This window comes from Engystomops pustulosus, chromosome 1 (genome assembly GCF_040894005.1).
Source record: "Engystomops pustulosus chromosome 1, aEngPut4.maternal, whole genome shotgun sequence".
Lineage (NCBI taxonomy): Eukaryota > Metazoa > Chordata > Amphibia > Anura > Leptodactylidae > Engystomops > Engystomops pustulosus.
The window spans coordinates 149,460,164-149,481,532 of NC_092411.1; the positions used below are offsets into that span (position 1 = coordinate 149,460,164).

Consider the following 21,369-nt stretch of genomic DNA (forward strand, 5'->3'; position numbering starts at 1 on the left):
TCATCCAGCATTTTAAAATACTAGATTTCTAAGAAAATGGCCCTCTGGAAAACCATATTTGCACAGAATTTGCAAGTATAATTATTTTAGTATTTTTTTCTTTAAATAACACTTACAAGATGCTTGGTCTCCATTAGTCTTGGTTCCAACATCATTTTTGTCCTGTCGTTTTTCTGCTCCCACTATCCTCACCATTTCAAGAATTTCTTTCAGACATAGCCGAGGGTTGTAATGAAAAAAGAGTTTTCCTTTTGGGATAGTTAAATTGTGTTTTTGCCAGTCCCATAGTTGACGCAGGTTGGAATTATCCAAGGCGTAGAATGCATATTCACTGTAATTAAAAATGTAATTAATGAATATATTAATAAAAATATTCCTCAACTATACTCAAATCTGCAGAGAAGGATCTGTCTGAAGGATGCTAAATGCAAATATATACAAAATAGTCAGGCGGCTGTGTCACATTTAGCCGATGTGCTTTAAATGGGCTTTCTGGGATTTTGATATTGGTGACCTTTCTTCTGTATGGGTCATCAATATCAGTCAAAGAATTCAGAAGCTCATGACTCTGTCCACTAGTGCAGCTCATCTTCTATTCACTTTGATGGGAACCTACATGAAGTACCTCAGCATGGGCATGCAAAGTGGACAGAGCCATATGCTTACATCTCCCATCACTGGATAGCTGAATAGCCAGAGGCAGCTGCACACCTTATAACTGGGGTTCTGACACACATAACCCATGGATCTAGCAGTATGCATCTATCCACAGGGTAGTTCATTAAAATCAAAATACCAGAAAACCACTGTAAAAGAAAAACAAAAAAAAATAAATAGTATTTTAAAATTGTATTTTGGAACAAGGACATGAAAAGACATTGTGGGTCCCTTAAATTGACGTGGACACAATATCATGGCTGTCAAACACTAACATGGAGATGACATTCATGATAAAGTCTCCCACACTGAAAGTGCAGTGTGGAAAATGATTAGCAATTGTCAAAGCAAAATTTAATTAACACGAGATGACGTAAATTACACCTAACTCTTGGGATCTCTCTACAATATTCAGCAACAGTCACTGTCAATCACCAGTCAGACTGCTTCCTAGAAAGGATAGATATTGGGGGGTTTTATTAAGAGTTTCTAAAGGGAAAACTGATCTAGTTACTCATGGTAATCAATCAGATGTCAGCACAGTTTTGATAAATATGCTTTTCCTTAAAAGTGGGCTTTAAAGACTGGCCCCATGAACTCAAGTGCACACTCACCTTCCTTCAAGGGAGTCTCCCCGAATTAAACGCAGCTTTCGGAAAAATGAAAGGGATACTAAAGCATAAGATCTCCGGATCTTGAGGTACCCAGTAATCTCTTCTATGAGACCAAGGTTTGCTTCTAGTTCAGCAGCAATATTGTCTGTAGAAAGAAGCATGGTAATAGAAGAATATTGGTGGACATTTATCAACATGTCTACGCCAGAATTCTGAAGTAATTTGCACCTGGATTGCATAGTATGTGCATAGTCAGTGTGAATATTCAGTGGGTGCACCAAATTGATGCAAGGGCAAAATAATTCAAGTCTTCTGTTAAGTCATCAGTCAGATGGAGTCTAGACAGCCATTAAGAAAATGCTCAGAATGTTTCAAAATTCTGGTCCCTCTTATCAAATGGCTTCCTTACCCGTGACATTACAGTTTCAAAAGGGATAAGTAAAGATGCCAAATTATTGCAATGAATCAATAAGGTACTGAAGTCATTTCCCAAAATAAAATTGCACTATATTAAAGAATGAATACTTACTGCCACCACGGATATTGATAGCTAAACTTCCACTGACCACTGTGCATCCTCGGAGATCCTGGGCAGAAGTGACAGAATCTATAACCTTCTCTTTTTCTTTCACTACACAAACCTTTGGACAAGGACCATCGCATGGTTCACAAGTCAAACTGCAGGAACAAGAATGAATATTGAACAATTAAACACAGAAACTAGTCTCTAAGCGGATCTATAGCTAGATAAAGCAAGCATACATATATCAACTGCTGGTGGGTGCAATATCCTCTTGGGGAACTTATAAGTTCCCAGAGCCTATGCACTGAAGCCTTAGACACAAACAGAAAAGTAATGGTAATCCTATACTTACGTGCTAGAGTTGGTGGTATATCCAGACGGGCACTCGGGTATGCACTCGCCCTTGTGAATGACATACCGATGACACAAGCTGTCAGTGGAATTCTGACATTTATTATGAAATATTCGGCATTCTTCAAAGCTGATACAACGCCACCCCAGGAAACTGTAGGAGCCGGGTGGGCAAGACTCAACACACTTTCCCTCATGAAGGAAATTACGACAGGCTACACACTTAGTTGGGTCATTGGGTTCCAAACAGTTCCCAAGGCACTCGCTATGGCAACATCGATCATCTGGTGTACAGCCATGGTACTTGCATGCAGCTGGACAAACTGAAAATCAAAATGGGAAAGATTTAAATTTCATTATACAATTCTCACATTCTTTCGAAAATACAAATGTAGAATTAAATGGGTGTTCCCATGCCATGAAATAAATGTTATTTGTACTATGGAAAAATATACAAAATTTTCCAATACACTTTGGCAGCAAGCAGAGATCTAGAAATCAATGCGGAATAGATACACAATCTACAGGACGCTTCATTGTTTCCTCTAGTGGATAGAAAACAGTCCATGGTCATGTGATGTCACATAGGTGCAAAGCTTGTTAAGTGTTCACATAGCATAATCAGGAACACAACCCCAAAAACATTTCTGTATTGTTTATAGGTTTTGTTCAATAAGACTCAAGCTGATGGTACTAGGTTGGCACATTGTGGAGTAGTGCAGATGTCTTGTTCCAAGATTCACCTCTGTACAGATCCCTGCTCTCCTCCTCCAATGATAGCAGATGATTCTGATGGTTATTGAACAAACATTTAAAGAAACAAAAGAAGAAACAAAAATGAATGTACAAGAAAAAAAATATCTAACCTTGTTATCTGAATTCTATGGGGTAATTTCTCATTACGCTGGCTCCTTATGACAGTTCTAGGTCTGTCTTTGGAGCTCCGCTACCAGTCAGATTTATTAACACCATAACACTTTATGACGTACATCTACGTAGGATGCTGTTAACGATATAAGAGAGCTCAAAGGCTGAGCCCTCTTCATACATGGTGGCTGTTGGCTGAAGGTAAATACCAGGGACGCATGTGCGCCTCTATCGGGTCGTCGCTCACGGTGAAGTCATCGGGGAATGACACCCTCATTCCCATTACAGTCTGAGGTCTGTAGTAGACTCCTAGACCTGTCATTCCACAGGATCTAGAACATTGTTACAGATGCAAACAAGCTCTCCATCTGCTGCAATAAGTATTGTAGTATATGGTAGAAACGATCTCCCTATGGTTAAAGTATCCTTGGGGGTGTTAAAAGTAGTTAAAAAAAAAGTAAAAAATCTGATATAAAACAAATATCTCTGCATGCCAAAAGTCCCAATCTATCAAAATATAAAAACACTTATTTCCAGCAACGAACCTCATAATGGAAAATAGAACCCAAATGTACAAAACCCCACTTTTTTGCCATTTAGAAACATATAAAATAATGTAATAAAAAAAGTGAGCAAAAGGTCATACAGTCCCAAAATAGTATAAATGAAAAGGTCATCATGGGTTGTTTGCAACAGTCGCATCATTAAAAAAAAATTTGTGCCAAAACTTGCCCGAAGTTTAATGAACTTGGTGCAAGCAGGGTCTATGTCAAATTGACATTGCATTGTCCTTTGTTCATTTGGCGCAATGGAAAGTCACAAAATAGCATTTGCAACACAATGCTCCAAAACCCCACCATCCAAACACTCAATGATACATCAACCCCCATGAAGCAAAAAACCTATAAATCCATCCAAATGTAATGGATTCATTAGTTGCCCATTAATGGTTATTTTTGCAGTGTAGTGTCCGTAGATGAACAGAGAAAACAGAATGCAGGTTGTTAGTAACCGACTGCTCAGATCCAAAATTAAAAAGAAAAATCATCATCACACAATTGCAAACGGTAGAATGAATGAAACAAAACAAAAACAACCAAAAAAAAAAAACCGGTGTAAAAAGTATAGACACATCAGGTACGCATCTTTCTTTGACTCTGGTGAACTATAAAATCAGAGGTGTTTATGGACAAAGCCTCAACACACAGGGTAGTGCTGACAGCGCACATCTGCATGAGTACATAAGCAGATAAGGTCACTGTGAATACAGCAGTACGTGCATCTCCTCCAGCTCCTGCCTCAATCCACTCCAGGACTCCACATCTACCAATGTGCCGCCCTTACACTTAACCAATCACAAGGCCGCTGGAAACAGCCCAGCCTGGGATCAGCCCTCGTTTTTCGTAACACCCCTTTCTCTTCCAAAGCTTTCCCCCTCCCTACTAAACTCTTGATGTGCTTGGGTGAAAAGGAACTACTGTACGTGAATAACCCTTTCAGTGCTAGGTGTGGCTAACAAGTGAAATGGGAAGTGCACAGTACAAATGTTTGTGTACGGCCATGGATTACAATCAGAGAAGAGGGGAAGCTGCTGCAAAGCAATGAATGTTATGGGGAAATAGGAAGCCAAGTATCTGAAGGTGCTTTATGGCCATCTAAATACACAGGCTATGTGCAATACACATACCCGCACATTATCTATCTAAAAATATACAAATACATACAAGACGCATACAAATAGCAGCTTTCTTTTTTCCTTATTCATCTCATGGATCTTGTCTAGGTCCCGAGTTGAAACTCCGGTTATCCTCGCAATTTGTGGTGCTTTCACATATAAGCTTTTGGGTTCTTACAAAAAGGCACCTAAAAGAACTTAAAATGGCACACATGGAAAGGTTTCTGCTTTATTTGTATGAATGAGTGGTATACAGGCAGAGTTACCTACAACGCAGCCTTAATTGGAAAAGTCTTAGTAAAGAGAACTCCAAGGGTGATGTCACACATGGCGTTTTTAGGCCGCTTTTGGGCCGTTTTTTAGTTAGTGTGTTTTCTGATCGGAAAAAACGAATGCATTAAAAAACATGTCCAGTTTTCCATATTTGCCCAATTAAAAACGGACAAAAACTGATGCATTATCAAAAAAAGCATGCGTTTTAAAAAACGGATGCGTTTTTTAACACATGCGTTTTTTTTACGATCTGAAAACGCACCAACTAAAAACGGGCCAAAAACGCCATGTATGACATCACCCTTACTTTCTGACCTCATGCAAGCCTCCAGTAGCCATACTTACCTTCTCTGCTAAGCTGGAGTCCGATATCACTCACAAAGCATGATTAAATTATAATTTATGATGGGAGGCAAGTATGGCTGCTGGAGAAGTGTATAATTATCAACCCCAGTAGCTCCGGGTATGTCACAGAGCGCCCAAGGATAATTAGCATATTTTTAAAAGAGGACGCAAACAGGTAAGTATAGTTGGCTTAACTCACTACCATGCCTGTAGTTTAATTTTATCCTCCCTTTATTTTTGTTCCCCACTTTTATCTCCCAATACTTATAATACCCTAACTTTCTATACTCTGGCCCTCCTGTCCTCCAACCTCCCTCGTATTGCGGCCCTCCTGTCCTCCAACCTCCCTCGTATTGCGGCCCTCCTGCCCTCCATCCTCCCTCGTATTGCGGCCCTCCTGCCCTCCATCCTCCCTTATATTGCAGCCCTCCTGTCCTCCATCCTCCTCCATTTAGTGGTCCCTGTTTTCCACCACCCCCCCCCATCTGGGACAGTTGGAAGCTATGTGATCAGATCTATAAGACCTTATCCACATATTGCAGTCATATTACAATGCATACACACTGGAATAATGCATGAAGTGTGCAGAAAAAAAAACATCCACATCAGGGAGCATTCACACCCTGCATGGATTGCATTTTAAAACACAATCCAGTTGGAATGGGGAGGGGCTTGGCTCGTTCGCATTTCAAGTGAAATGCATGCAATGTTAACTAGTGGCCGGTGTTTTGTAATGCAAAACACCGGGTGCCCATTACCATATGCGAATGGGCCAAGCCACTCCCCATTCCAACTGGATTGAGTCTTAAAACGCAATCTACACAGATTCTGAAAGCAACCTCAGCCTTCATTTTAAAGTCCTATAGCTTTAAGAGACCCTCTTTTTCCCAGTAATCTGATCCAGGGCCTCTGACAAGGCCGGTAATTCCAGCTATACTGCATACCAAAGTCATGGGTGTCTGACAGCCAATTACAAAATGGAGCCCATACTGAAAAACAAAGATGAATAGACCTAATAAATAAAGCAAGTGCACTTTTGTTAACTTGGTTTAAGTATTTCCCGATTTCTATCGAGAACAGAAAAAAACCATTAGGAACTCCCTAATATTTTACCAGATTTGCTTCCCCTCCAGGACTCTCATTAGAGCACCTGCTCTGGCCTTGTATAAACTGTCAGCAAAATACAGGTTGGCTGCGTAAAAAAGAAAAAAACAACCTAAAATATTTCTAAAACAAAGATCTTGTTTATGTAGAATTTCCAGTTATTTCCTACTAGATCAAACTCTGTTTTACTTCCGGAGCTACTACAGTTTTTCTGCACCCTGAAGGTATACTCACAAAACAGTTCAGTGACCGAAATATCATAATCACAAAGTACACCAACACTGCAGTCCTCCACCAATTGGAGCTTTATGGCAGAGTGTGCCGACGGAAGCCTCTCCTCAGTGCTAGAAATATGAAAGCCTGCATACAGTTTGCAAAATAACACACTAACACACGAAGGACTCCCCAGACTGAGAAATAAGATTCTCTGATCTAAAGATATGAAGACAGGACTTTTTGGTGTTTATTTTAAGTAGTATGTGTGACAGGCACTGCTCATCACCTGGCAAATACAATCCCAACAGTGAAACATGTTATGGTTAAAGCGCATCTCTCACCAGGAATGTGATTTTTAGCTGGTGACAGGTTCCATTAGCCTATGCAGTGCTGATTTAAAAAGTGCCTTTGTCAGCATTCTGAATAGTTTCAGTAGTTCATACAAGTTTAATTCACATTACCTGGCTCCGTTCAAGCGGCATGTGGTGCGTCTCCAGAGAGGGGGCAGCTACAGCCTGTATCAATCTCTTCCAAACTCATGCAGCTCCCTCACCCATCCCGCTACCGGTTATGTGCATTGAAAAGACAAGGGAGGGAGGGGGATAATATGGAGTAGAGAAATTATGTATGAGGAGATACAGGCACACACAGGCTGTAGTTGCCCCATCCCTGGGCCGCAGACATTGATTACTTGTTCCTTTACTGATTGCTCAGTTGACAACTTTCACAGTAATGGTTAGGTCAAGCGTCTTCTGGAGAAAACAAGAGTACTTTGTACGTACTACAATTGGGTATACAGGGAGTCCCAAGTTTACATACAAGACAGGTTCTTTAGGTTTGTACTCAAGTTGAATTTGTATGCCAGTTGGAACTGTACATTTTGTAAGTTTAACTCCAGACAAAAGTATTATTTTTCCTTGTGATAATAGGAATTTCCTAATGTTGGGGTGTCATGGAAACAAAGATTAACAATAAAGATTAATTGCACCTTTGACAACTCTTATGTTTATCATTGCAAAGTTTAGTAAATTATCAGGATCCAGAGAGCATCACCAGTGGTAACAGCAAACAGAGAGGTCTGTCTGCAACAAGGGGTCGTCTGTAAGTTGGGTGTTCTCAAGTCGGGGACTGAGTAATGACCTGTTCAGGAAGAAGGGATATAGGGGGAGATTTATCATACATTGCCGCCCTGTTCACTAGCGTATAATAAAGCCTCGCCCCTTAGACCTCATGATGTATCTGCAGGCATGCTGCGCTGGCGGACAAAACTATGCCAGGTCTGACCTTGTGCAGTTTTGAGTAAAAACCTGCGAACATTCAGTGGTGAATGTTCGTAGGTTTTTATAAAAGTGTGCAGGCACGGGGCTCCCGCACCATTCCCGGGTGGTTCCCGCACCATTCCAGTGACCATGCAAGCGACCTTTACACCCAGTCAATTCAAACAAGCTTTATTGGCAGGACCAAATACAGATTAGCATTGCCAAAGCATTTATAAAGTATTGGATTGTGGGGCGTAGAAGCACTAATTAATCTCTGCCATAAATTCAAAGGTAAGTTATATGGTGGAGAACACCGTGAAAAAGGTTCTGTAATGGAGAGACAGCAGAAATGGAGGGAGGAGGAAAATGAACTTATCACAGCTGCAGACATTGCATGCCTAGAATTGTTGCTTTCTCAAAGGTCAGTAACCCTTTCAGAGTCTGAAGAAAACATTGCACAGTAGTAAATGGTATACATTAGGCAAAACATAACAAAACTTATTGTCTCTCAATTTACTGGTTAGTCCAAAGCTAATGAGTGACTGACTATAGTATTCAACAGAAATAAATACAAAAATTGTTTATTCAGAGCACTTTAATCCCTTGGCGCTCAGCATCCAATATATCGGACGATGAGCACAGAGACTTAGCGCACAGTGATGAGCTGATGCTGCTTCAGACCAAGATCTGAGCCGAAACGGCATCGGGATACACAGGGCGCCAGCTGTAACTAATAGCCGACACCCCAGTGTAACACCCGCGGTCGGAGTGGGCTCCGATCATGGGTGTTAAACCCGTTTCACCCCTTCGGTGGGATTTTCCCCCCACGATTGCCCCTTCCGGGGCACCGATCGTTGCTATGGCCGCCCTGGGGCACTGCCTGAAAAAGATGGTGTAAGTAACATCATCTTAAAGGCATAGGCTGACACTGCTAATACCCTGCAATCAGAGGTCGCATTAACGCCTCACCACTCGTCATAGACGCGTGATAAGGCGCAATTACCCCCCAAAATAATTGCCATGCATAAAGTTACGCTTGGCAATTATTCCCTGTAGCGTGCAGGCTGAGCGGGACACGTGACACAGTGATCCATGTCAGCAGAACTCCGGAGCGAGAGCGCAGGCCCCAGGAGACCTGTGGACAGCGGGGCTGCTGCTCCCTGTCCAGCTCCATCTCTACCTGCCCGCAGCTGCCTACGTTTATGTGATCCCGACGGGACTTAAGAGCAAGGCCGGGTGAGTGAGTGTAGTGTGCGCGCTGCGTGCGTGTAGTGTGCGCGCGTGTAGTGCGCGTGTAGTGTGCGTGTAGCGTGCGCGCGTGTAGTGTGCGTGTAGCGTGCGCGCGTGTAGTGTGCGTGCTGTGTGAGTGTAGCGTGCGCAGTGTATTACCGAAATTTTCATACTCCTCCTCGGGCAAAAATACTCCTCAAAAATGGTGAGAGGAGTATTTTTACCCTTCTGGAAAAATGTTAGTGTGACCTCTGCCTGCAATATATCAGAATTACCTATTGAATCTCACAAAAAATGCAAGAGTACATGTCCCACAAAAAACAAGCCATCAACCAGCTCCATAGGCAAAAAAGTGAAAATGTTAGGGAGTTAAATGTTTCACACTTTAATGGTCTTGCCATTTGGCTGCAATAAAACAATGTACACTCTGCATCCCATCTTGCCAGAAATGTAAATATATTTGCTAAGATATACCCTTTGCTGCGACTCATATTTAACTCACACACAGTCCATTTCCTAATGATCCTTCTTGAGATGGTTCTACTCCTTCATTGGAGTCAAGCTATGTTTAATTAAACTGATTGAATTAGGAAAGGCACAAACCTGTCTATCTAAGACCTCATACTTTACAGTGCACGTCAGAGCACATGAGAATTATGAGGTCTAAGGAACTCTCTAGGGAGCTCAGAGATAGAATTGTGGCAAGGTACAGATATGGACAAGGTTACAAAAGAATTTCTGCGGCACCCAAGGTCCCTAAGAGCAGAGTGGCCGCCATAGTGTTTAAATGGAATAAGTTGGGGATAACTGCAACTCTTCCTTGACTTGGGCGTTCAGACAAACTAAGCAATCGTGGGAGAAGAGCCTTGAGATAAAGAAGAACCTCAAGATCACTGTGGCTGAACTCCAGAGATGCAGTAGGGAGATGGGAGAGAGTTCCAAAAACTATCACTGCAGCCTCCTCCAGTTAAAGCTATAAGGCAGAGTGTGCCGACAGAAGTCTCTCCTCAGTGCAAGACATATGAAAGCCTGCATACATATAGCGCACACAGATTTTACAGTGCTACTGTACAGAGAGCTTGCCAAATTGGTCCCTGTCCCCATGAGGAATCACAATCTAATCAACCTACCAGTATCTTTTGGATTGTGGGAGGAAACCGGAGGACCTGGAATAAATCCACACAAACACGGAGAGAACATACAAACTCTTTGTAGATGTTGATGGGACTTGAATCCAGGTCCCCAGCGCTGCAAGGCTGTAATGTTAACCACTAAGACACAGTGTTGCAACACATGAAGGACTCCCAGGCTATGAGAAATAAGATTCTCTGGCCTGATGAGATGAAGATTGGACTTTTTAGTGTTAAAGGTGTATTCCCACGAAGACAAGTTTCCTATATGTACACAGGATAACAAAATAATATTTTTAAATAAGATCCCCCTCAGTTTTACTATATACTGTTTGCTATTTGGTGCCCCCTAGACTAACGATTAACTTTCCCCATATATAAAGTCCCCAACCCCAGTTTTATTATAGTCAGAAGCCCCCCGCATGGTTAATTTATTGATCGCCTAACATATAGCCACCCGACAGTTTATTTATATTATGTACAACTATATAGAATTCCCCCATCAATTCTAACTATATACAGAGCCTCACAGTATACAGAGCCTCTAGCCAGATCCCTCCTTCCCCAATTTAATACATACTTTGCCAATAAAACTAATAAAACTTACGTGCAGTCCAATTGCTCCCATGTTGTGCGGCTCCCGTCTTCGTGCAGAGACACAGGCGGCGTGACGTCATCACCCACCGCCTGAGTCCTGCATAGTACGGAGTGACACAGTCAGCTGCAAAGGGGCTTAAAGAGACAGGCGCAAAGGATTTACCTGGTGGGCGATTTGGGCACCCGAATTGCCCACTACAGGATTGGAAATAATGCCTCTCCCCAAAGGGCTCTGCATTCTGCAGCCTGGGTGAGATTTTCCTGTATGCGTCAGTGTGTCAGTACAATGCAAGAAGCCAGATGAAAGTGTATTTATACTTGTAACAAATAATGATTTGATGGTCCAGCCAAACTCCAAATTCTGTTAATCTTTATTCCGATAAAATCTTTACATCCATCTACAGTGCAATTCCTCTTCCCACCAACGCGTTTCAAACGGTCACGCCGTTCTTAGTCCAGACCATGACTAAGAACGGCGTGACCATTTGAAACGCGTTGGTGGGAAGAGGAATTGCACTGTAGATGGATGTAAAGATTTTATCGGAATAAAGATTAACAGCATTTGGAATTTGGCTGGACCATCAAATCATTATTTGTTACTCGTACCTTCTCGAACAAGGTGGGTGCCGTGCTGGTTCCGTGCATAGCAGAGCTGGAGGTGTGCTGGATTACATGTTTGTTCCTATTTATACCTGTACCCTGATAACCTAACCACATTGTCACCCCACAAAACTAGATGGATTATAATGTGTCTACTTAGAGAGTCCCCGTCCACACCCTGGAATATCACACTGACCATCAGTGAGTGATAGGAGCTAAAACAGTGAGTAACATTGTAACAAAGTAATGGGTTAAAGGGAACCTGTCACCAGGAGACCCATTTTTAGCACTCCCCACAGAGCATGGTACATACACTGCCAAAGTGTTTTTGTATAAAAAATAGGTTTTAAAGAAAAAAAGATCTGTTATATAGCACCCTTTCAATACCATGTGTTGTGTGACTAGGCACTTGTCCCCTGGGAGTGGCTGGAAAGGAGCAGTTTCCCAAGGGTGGGGGTGGGAGTAAACTGCTCCTCCACGTGTCCTTTTCAAATATATGAAAACACCCATCACTTGGCTTAGTGACGCCCTCTGCTCCTCTATAGCCAGTCCCGAGTAATGGGAGTTATTTGAAAAGGACACATGGAGTAGCAGTTTCCCAAGGGTAAACGGGGACACTGATCCTTTCCAGCCACTCCCAGGTGACGATTGCCTAGTCACAAAGCACAGGATATTGAAAGGTACAATATAACATCTTTTTTTCTGTAAAACCGTTTTTTTTTTTTATACAAAAACACTTTGGCAGTGTATGTACTATGCTCTGTGGGGACTGGGGGAGTGCTAAAAATGGGTCTCCTGGTGACAGGTTCCCTTTAAGCAGTATGCTGTCACTGCTCATCACCTGCGAAATACAGTCCAAACAGTGAAACATGGTGACGGCATTATGCTATGGGGAAAGGGGGGATGGGGTTCAACTGCAGGGACAGGACGACTGGTTGAGATTGAAGGAGAGATGAATGCGGCCTAGTACAGAGATATCCTGGACCTCAGACTGGCCCGAAGGTTCATCTTCCACCAAGACAATGATCCTAAGCACACAGATAAAATAACAAAGCAGTGGCTTCAGAACAACTCTGTGTCCAGTTGACAAGTTGAAAATGGATGTCCACCAATGTTCACCTTCCAACCTGTGGGAACTGGAGAGGATCTACAGGGAAGAATGACAGAGAATCCCCAAATCCAGGTGTGAAAAACTTGTTGCATCATTCCCAAGAAGACTCATGGCTGTACTAGCTGTACTCAAAAGGAGCTTGTACTTAATAGTGAGTAAAGGGGCGGAATACTTATGATCATGCAATATTTCAGTTTTTCTGGTTTAATTAGCAAAAATATCTACATTTATGTTTTTTTTTTCTGTCAAGATTGGGTGCAGAGTGTCTTTCTCCATTCCAGGGCAACAGAAGAGCAATTTGAAGACCGCACAGACTTTATGTAGGGACCAGATCCAAGGCAGTTTCCATTAAATTATTGGTAACAAGTTCACACCAGCCATTAACTGTCACATGAACTTCGCCTCTACTTGCCAAAAAAAATTCATACTAAACACATTTTGCATCTTATAGGACTGGCAAATGTTTTGCCTTAAAAAGATGTAATTGCACCCTTCTACGCAGGTGAAAGGTAGTATGTGGGAAAAAGGTAAGAAAGGTGGAGTATACCATACAAGTATGTCGTAAATTGTGAGTCATGTCTGCATTCCTGTTTACTTAACCCCTTGAGCACCAGCTCAAAGGCTACTGTATATAAGGGAATATTACAAGCCTCAGTGTTTGTATTCTATGTAACTGTGCCTCGAAGCCTCTCAGAAAAGTAGCATATTAGAAGGACTGCTGTATGTGAACTCTTAACCTATTTGGAAGCCACATATTCAGTACATATATGAGAGATTACTGAGACCCCAGGAGTATTCAACAAGAGGTAAAAATCCTGTCTCCTAATTCATTCATATTATAAGTTGCTGAAGCAGTCTCTGTTTCTTGTAGTTGGCATAGGGACACCACATAGGGACAGGCCATAGGAAGCGTTGTGTTCTCCACGCACAGAAAAATGTCACTCTGCCATGATCACTACTCACCCTAGAAACATTTCTAAACATAATAAAACTGGAGGGGATTACCGTATATACTTGAGTATAAGCCGACCCGAGTATAAGCCGAGACCCCTAATTCTACCACCAAAAACTGGAAAAAACTACTGGCTCGAGTATAAGCCGAGGGTGGGAATACAGCAATCCCCTAGTAGTATACAGGCAGCCCCTAGTAGTATACAGGCAGCCCCTAGTAGTATACAGGCAGCCCCTAGTAGTATACAGGCAGCCCCTAGTAGTATACAGGCAGCCCCTAGTAGTATACAGCAAGCCCCTAGTAGTATACAGCAAGCCCCTAGTAATATACTAGGGCGGCTCCCCGATGTCAGCACGGCTTACCCATGTCGGCACGGCTTACCCATGTCCCCGATGTCAGGGCGCCCCATCTTCTTTCTTCTCCCCGGCTCCTCTTCTCTCTTCCGGCATGGACGCAGCCATGTTTGCTTCTAGCATGCGCATACTGTGACGCGGCCGCTGCTGACGTCATAGTATGTGCGGCCACGAAGAAAACATGGCTGCGTCCATGCCGGAAGAAAGAAGAGGAGCCGGGGAGAAGAAAGAAGACGGAACACGGGGACATCGGTAATTTTTTTTTGTAATAGACTCGTGTATAAGCCGAGGGGACGTTTTTCAGCACATTTTTTGTGCTGAAAAACTCGGCTTATTACACGAGTATATACGGTAGTTATGTCCACATATTCTGCCTATGGCAAATCTGACTTACAGTGGCATTAACGAGCCAGAGGCGCGTGGGCGCCGCCATCTTGGCTCCGATTGTTGCTCCCCGTGACGTCATCCGGGAGTGGCGATCCGTTGCCATGGCAGCCTCGGGTCACACAAAGATCCAAGGCTATCATGTTTTAGGCTATTACAATGTGTGATTCGCACATTATAATACATGGTGTGCAAAATCCCCATATGCTGCCATACTGTAGTATGACAGTATATAGTAGGATCAATCAGACAACCTAGGGTTAAAGTACCCTAGGGACTCTGAAAAATAGTAAAATTAAAAAAAATTAAAAATTTAAAAATTCAAATCACCCCCCCTTTCCCTAAAAGTCATATAAATAAACAGTAAAAATCAAACACATTAATATAGTCACGTCCTAACATGCCCGATCAAAATACAATTACAGGTTTTTTACTGCGTTTAACCCTGTAACGGAAAATAGTGCCCAAATGGCATTTTTTTGCCATTTTGAAAAATATAAAAAATTCTATAAAAAGTGATCAAAAGGTTGTACAGTCCTAAAAATAGAAGCATTGAAAAAGTCCTCAAAAATGATGCAAAAAATGACACCACCCACAGCTATGTACACTAAAGTTATTAGCTCCAGAAGACGGCAAAATAAAGAATTTTTTTTGTACAGGAGGTTTTAGTTTTTGTAAATGTATGAAAACATTATAAAACCTATATAAATGTGTTATCCCCGTGATTGTACTGACCCAATTAATGAAGTAAACCTGTCATTTGGGGCGCACAAAGAAAGCTGTAAAATCCAAGCCCACTAGAAATGGTGCAAATGTGTTTTTTTCCTCATTTTCACTGCATTAAGAATTTTTATCTCGCTTCCCAGTATACGGCATAGAATATTAAATACCACCACTATGAAGTGCAATTTGTTACCCAGAAAACAAGCCATCACACAGCTTAAGGATCAAGGATAGTAAACTGAGCACACTAACGTACTGGTAGCAGATCTGGCAGGATCTGCTCTCTTTTTAGCTTCTCATGCCCTATTTCTTATTTGCAAGAAAATGGCTTCAAAAATTATGCAAATGAGCCTGAGGGGCTCCACTCTCCATAGACGTTAACGGAGAATAGAATCACTCAGGCTCCTTTGCATAATTTGTAAAACTTTTTTTTCTTAAAAACAAGGGCATTGGAAGCCTAAAGAAGAGTGTATCCTGCCAGAGGGGTCACACACCAGTAAGTCAGTGTGCTTGGTTTACAATTCTTCATCCTGGTGGTAAATTTCCTTTAAAAATAGTAACCGTCATTTAAAAAACAAAACAAAAAAAACTTTTAATATGTTGTTTGGCATGCAATTTTAAGCACTTTCGCAATTTGATTAGTTAGCTGAATCTTGCACCTTTCACAGCTATTTAGCAGACTTCCCCGATTTCAGCCTCTGTCAGTAATTCCTCAGATGGCCGTCAACACTGGGCTGAATATGGAGTGAGAATGTACACGTGAGACACACCCCTTCTCCTCTCGGCCTTAAATAGGGAGCCATTCAAGAGCCAGAAGAGCCGGCTCTTCTTAGTGAGCGGAACCTAATGATCCAGCTCACCAGAAGAGTTGGTATTTAATAATTTAATATTCCATGCCGTGTACTGGGAAGCAGGAAAAAAAATTCCAAAATGTAGTGAAATTGTTGAAAAACCGCATTTGCACAGTTTTCTTGTGGGCTTGGATTTTACAGCTTTCACTGTGGGCCCCAAATGATCTTCTGGCGCTGATAACTTTTTCATACTTCGGTGTACGAGCTGTGGGTATTGTAATTTTTTTGTCACCTTTTGATGATGTTTTAAAATCTTCTATTTTTAGGACTGTATGGCCTTTTGATCACTTTTTATAGAATTTTTTTAATTTTTCAAAATGCAGGATAAACACAGTGAAAAACCATTGTTATATTTTGATAGATGGGACATTTTCGGACGGGTTGATAACTAATGTGTATGATATGGGCGATTTGAATTTTTTAGTTTTTTTCCATATACAGGCGATCCCCTACTTAAGTACACCCGACTTACAGACAACCCATAGTTACAGACAGACCCCTCTGACCTATGGTAAAGCTTTCTGGATGCTTTACTATAGTCCCAGATTGCAATAATCAGCTGTAAGGTGTCTGTAATGAAGCTTTATTGATAATCCTTGGTCCCATTACAGCAAAAAAATGTTTAAACTCCAATTGTCACTAGGGCCAAAATTTTTTTTGTCTGGATCTACAATTATAAAATATACAGTTTCGACTTACATACAAATTCAACTTAAGAACAAACCTCCGGACCGTATCTTGTACGTAACCCGGGGACTGCCTGTGTATATATTTTTTTTTTACTATTTTTCAGACCCCTTAGGGTACTTTAACCCTAGGTTATCTGATTGATCCTACCATATACTGTCATACTACAGTATACAGGGTACGTGCTTACAAACATGTATTGTACATTACCCAGAGGAATAACAGAGGACAAGGGACACATACACAGGTATATACAGTATATAGAGGACACCACCTGACACTTGTTTCTTCTTGCTTCATCAGGGTATGTGTGTATGTAGACCTGTGTATGTGTCCCCTGTCCTCGGTTATTCCTCTGGGTAATGTGCAATACTTGTTTCTAAGCAAATACATTGAGTTATTCTGAGGAGAATACCATTTATACCTGCTTACTGTTATCTATTTATCATGTGAAATTTAGTTGTTTTACCATTGCTGGACTTTCTCTGTGTATGTTGTCTTCTTAAATAGATGTGTTTTAAAGGGGTTGTCAGAGTTTTGAAAAAAAACTATAGGTGGCCGGGAGCGGGCTGCTTAAAACAAAGATGTACTTACCTTCCGGTGCCCTCCGGTATCCAGAGCTGCTGTCGCTCCGGTCCGGGCGCCATGTAAACAAACATGGCTGCCGGAGCAGCGCTGCATTCAGCTTCCGGCCGGAGCCGACAACCTTCTGGCCCCCATACACAATGCTGTGTATAGGGACGGATAGGCGTATCCGGCCACGGCCGGCCGGAAGCTGAATGCAGCGCATGGCGCCCGGACCGGAGCGACAGCAGCGCTGGATACCGGAGGGCACCGGAAGGTAAGTACAGCTTTATTGTTTTAGGCAGCCCGCTCCCGGCCACATATATATATTTTTTTTTTAACTCGGACAACCCCTTTAATTGATCTAACAAAGTGTTATTTTATGCTTTATATATTTTGGTTTCCCTTTTTTGTGTTATTTTTTTGGTGCTGGAAACCATGGTTGCTATGGGCCAAAAAAGATAATTTGAGGAATGATTCCCAGGGACACCTGGAGCAGAATAATGTTTTTTTTGTTTTTTTGCTCAGAATGATGGTTACCTTTTAACTGTTTTCTATTATTTAACAGCAAGATATTACTTTCCATGTGTTAGATTTCTTATAAAATATTGTATTCTGTCCCCAAACCCTTTTTTTTATCTTTTGTTTCCCTAGCTATTTAGCTCAGAAAACCAATTTAGTGTCAGCGGATCTCAGGCTTAAACAACTAATGGCCTATACATTGGTTCAGTCATCAGCATGAAATTAGCCTAGTTGAAATTAATGATGGCCAAATATGCAGTAAACTTGAATAGCCACTACCCAGTGGATGGAGCCATCTGCTCTGACTCCATCCACAATGCAGCAGATACTGCTGGCAACAAACTCAAATTTGTGATTTGCCATTGAATAGGCCATTATTAGCCTTGAAACTCACAAAAAATAAAAAGTTTATATAGTTTCAAACTATTAGTCTATTCCATCAGAGGCAGCTACCTGTATTCACTATGTTGTGAGCAAAGTGATATGTTACCCAACTAAACAAAAAACAGAAGAAACAGCTAATTTCACTGTTCCAATGACCACCAAAGTTCAATATCTATTGCACAGGTAACAGAAGAAAAAAAATATCTTACTTTTCTGACAGTGATCTTGTGTCCAGCACCGTGCACCGAAAACTGAATTTATCACTGTAGATGGGCAACTGGACTTTCCCTTTAAAGCACCTGGACATGAATCCCCACATTCTTCCTTGTTATCTTTATTGAGGTGGATGTAGTTGTCCTCGACAGAGTCAAGAATTTTCGACCAGTCAATAGTGGAGAGGTAACAAAGTTCGTTGTTCTTTTCAATCCTGACAGAGCCCCTGTTTATATGCATAAGGCTATGTAGCCCAATCTCTCTCAGATGAACCATCTCAAAAATAACAAGGGCATAGTTGAAAAAGAGTCGAGTACCCCGGATGACAGTAAGATTTGGGAAAAGGTCTTTGAGGCTTTCCAAACCGTAAACACGAAATAGAAGGAGGTAATCTGTTATCATTGTTAGATTGGGAAAACTCAGTCCTCGAAAGTTTTCGCGTTGGGTGGTGAACATGAGCAAAATTTGCAGGTGACCCTCAATCACAGTACAATCCTCAAGTTCCTCAAATCTTGTCAAGTTATTCCGGATATCCATACTGGGACAGACTGGGAAAAGTAAAAAAGAAAACAAGTAAGTACAATAATAAGAAAAAGCTGAAATTTTATACTGCATTTAGATTTGTATGTTTACTTTTTTTTCTAATTCGCCATAAATACAAAAACTGATGGGAGGTCTTTTTTTTGTAAATAAGTTAACAGAGCATGTCGTCATAAAACAGTCAACAATATCCTCATTTTTTTAATGATCTATCAATAAATAAATACAGAATTTTGTACACATAGGCACATTTCATATACCTGAGCACAGTGGCGTATTTATGAAAAGCTGAGTCCAGTAGCCAAATTGTGGTTAGGCCCCCTCCAGATAAGTATACTGTAATGCTTATTGTGCCCTTACATAAAGTTAAAACACACAAGAATTGCCACTTATTACTTAATTGTTTAATTATAAGGTAGATACCTGATAATTAACAATTAATAATACATGGGCAGCCTCATAAGTTATTCATGTGCATTTATCACCACAAGAATACAATGTGTATGGGCATCATAAATTGCGCTAACAAATGTTTATGTTGAAAGAAGAGCACTGTGGATGAAGCACTACTACTACATACAGTGATGCTGCATCCTTGGGCATCCATAGTAGCACCACTAATGGTGCTACAGTAGTATTTAGGTTACATTCTCTTCTTGGTTTGTCCATACGTTGTAGGATAAGTTGGGAAGACTACTTACAACATATGGTACAGATGTGTCCTACTGTGTGCTTATATAGAGGCTATGTCGTCTACACCGCCGCCTCTACCTCCTCCTCCCTTAAAACTGGGGAGGAGCGAACATTGGGACTAGCCATCACTGGATTGTTTCATCAGTGATGTTACTGTTATATGGACAGTTACACCACTGGGGTTCTCCTTCAGCGTACACGGAGTGGAGGCCAAGAGAAGATGCATTACTGCAGCATCCATCCCCGTCCCCACCCCATAAAGATCAATGTCATCCACTCAGTAGGAGGCAGCAAGATCCAGCCTGGATTTTACACCTTTGGAAGATGACTGCAATAAGGGATAAACATTTAATAAGAAGAAAATAATTTAATTAAAAACAATATATAAGAGAACCTTATAGACCTCAACACACTAGTACAAACATGGTAAAAGCCATGAAGAGCAGCATTCATTGTGTGAAATACTGCCTCAGAAGACAAAACTGACCTCACTTAATAAAAATTATTTGACTTTTTTCTGTATAGTATTACTTATTATTTATGGGAACTAATATTGGGAAATGTATCAGTCATCCATAGGATAACCAGATATTATTACATGTATGGGCTTTTTGCTCGCAAATAGGAACCTTCCCCGACTTAACTGAAAGGACATCTACCACCATTTTCTCGGTGTTAGACTGTCATATAACTCACACGCGTTACCTGCTGGGGATGACAGATCCTATTGGAGGGCCTCAGTCAGAGCCAGAAAATAAGGTTATAAAGTATTCAAATGAGCGGGAGTCGCTCAGGGTCGGGTCTGCCGAGCGCCTCCTGGCTTATCCGATACCTAATTTATGCAGCCCCCCGCTTCACGGTTATGCACCCCTCCGATCCCTCTCTGCGGCCAGACAGCCAGGTGATGTCACTGGCTGATATGCATGTGATTGATCACATGGCTGTGACATCACTAAAGGTCCTTAGGTCCTTTAGCCTACTAATGAGATACGGCTGTCCGCACATCCTCTGTCTTATTATAATCATAACAACCCTCCCAGCGCTCTCTGGTGACAGCCGGCTCGTGCAGAGCAGAACACACTGTTGTCACCAGTAGGAAGGAATGTCTGGCCGAAGAGAGGGGTGCATAGCAATGAAGCGGGGGCATGCATAAAATAGGTATCAGAGGAGCCAGAAGGCGCTCGGAAGACTCAAACCTGAGTGCCTCCAGCTAATTTGAATATTTTTATAACCTTATTTTCTCTCTCTGACTGAGGCCCTGGAGGAAGCTATAAAAAGGATCTGTCATCCCCAGCAGGTAACGTGGGCGGTTTATATGAGAAAATGGTGGTAGATGTCCTTTAACACAAGTGGTTTGCTATAGAGGTACAAAAATAAATGCTACTGATTATACCTGCTAAGAGTCAGCAACACAATCTATCTGGGATATGAACCCACCATAATGTGTATTTGCTGCCTGAAATGACCAAGATTCAGTGAGAGCTCTATATTATTCAGACACATTTTTGGCTTTTCTACCAATGCAGTTAATGTTCAGCATATGGAAACTGGAAGTGCTGGGGTTAACCCAAGTGGTTCAGGAACAAAGCATCTTGTTCCAAGAATAGGAAGAAAATGAAAATTCTTGGGTTTCCTTCCCACAAATGTGGGGGGTGTTTGATACTGAGAGATTTGCCACGTACTATTATCAAAGCTTCTCGTTGTGGCCACGTTGCCCACAAACCTGCAGATGACACACAGACAGCCACAGCCACACCAACCTAGGCTTTTTTTATTTTTTTTTTGCCATTTTGGAAATATATAATATTTTCTAAAAGTTCCTATCTAGCCCTAGCAGTAGCACACTATTTCAAATGGAAAATAAGGGATTATCCCCAGTGACCAAAATGAGCTAATTCCTGATGAATTCCTTAACAGTATGTGCTGCAAGTTTGTAGCCTCATGCACATGA

The 21,369-nt window shown here is 41.6% G+C and overlaps 1 protein-coding gene across 2 annotated transcripts in view; it reads right to left on the minus strand.

Annotated features, from left to right (window-relative positions):
• The window catches only part of INSR (insulin receptor), a 115,975-nt gene that overhangs the window by 37,408 nt on the left and 57,198 nt on the right, over nt 1-21,369 (minus strand). For both annotated transcript variants that reach the window (XM_072110402.1, XM_072110395.1), the window contains exons 2-6: nt 18,182-18,733; nt 2,147-2,468; nt 1,801-1,949; nt 1,272-1,416; nt 117-331 (exon numbers count right to left, since the gene is read on the minus strand). In XM_072110402.1, coding sequence (XP_071966503.1) covers nt 117-331; nt 1,272-1,416; nt 1,801-1,949; nt 2,147-2,468; nt 18,182-18,733 — 1,383 coding nt within the window. The remainder of the gene's footprint in view (nt 1-116; nt 332-1,271; nt 1,417-1,800; nt 1,950-2,146; nt 2,469-18,181; nt 18,734-21,369) is intronic.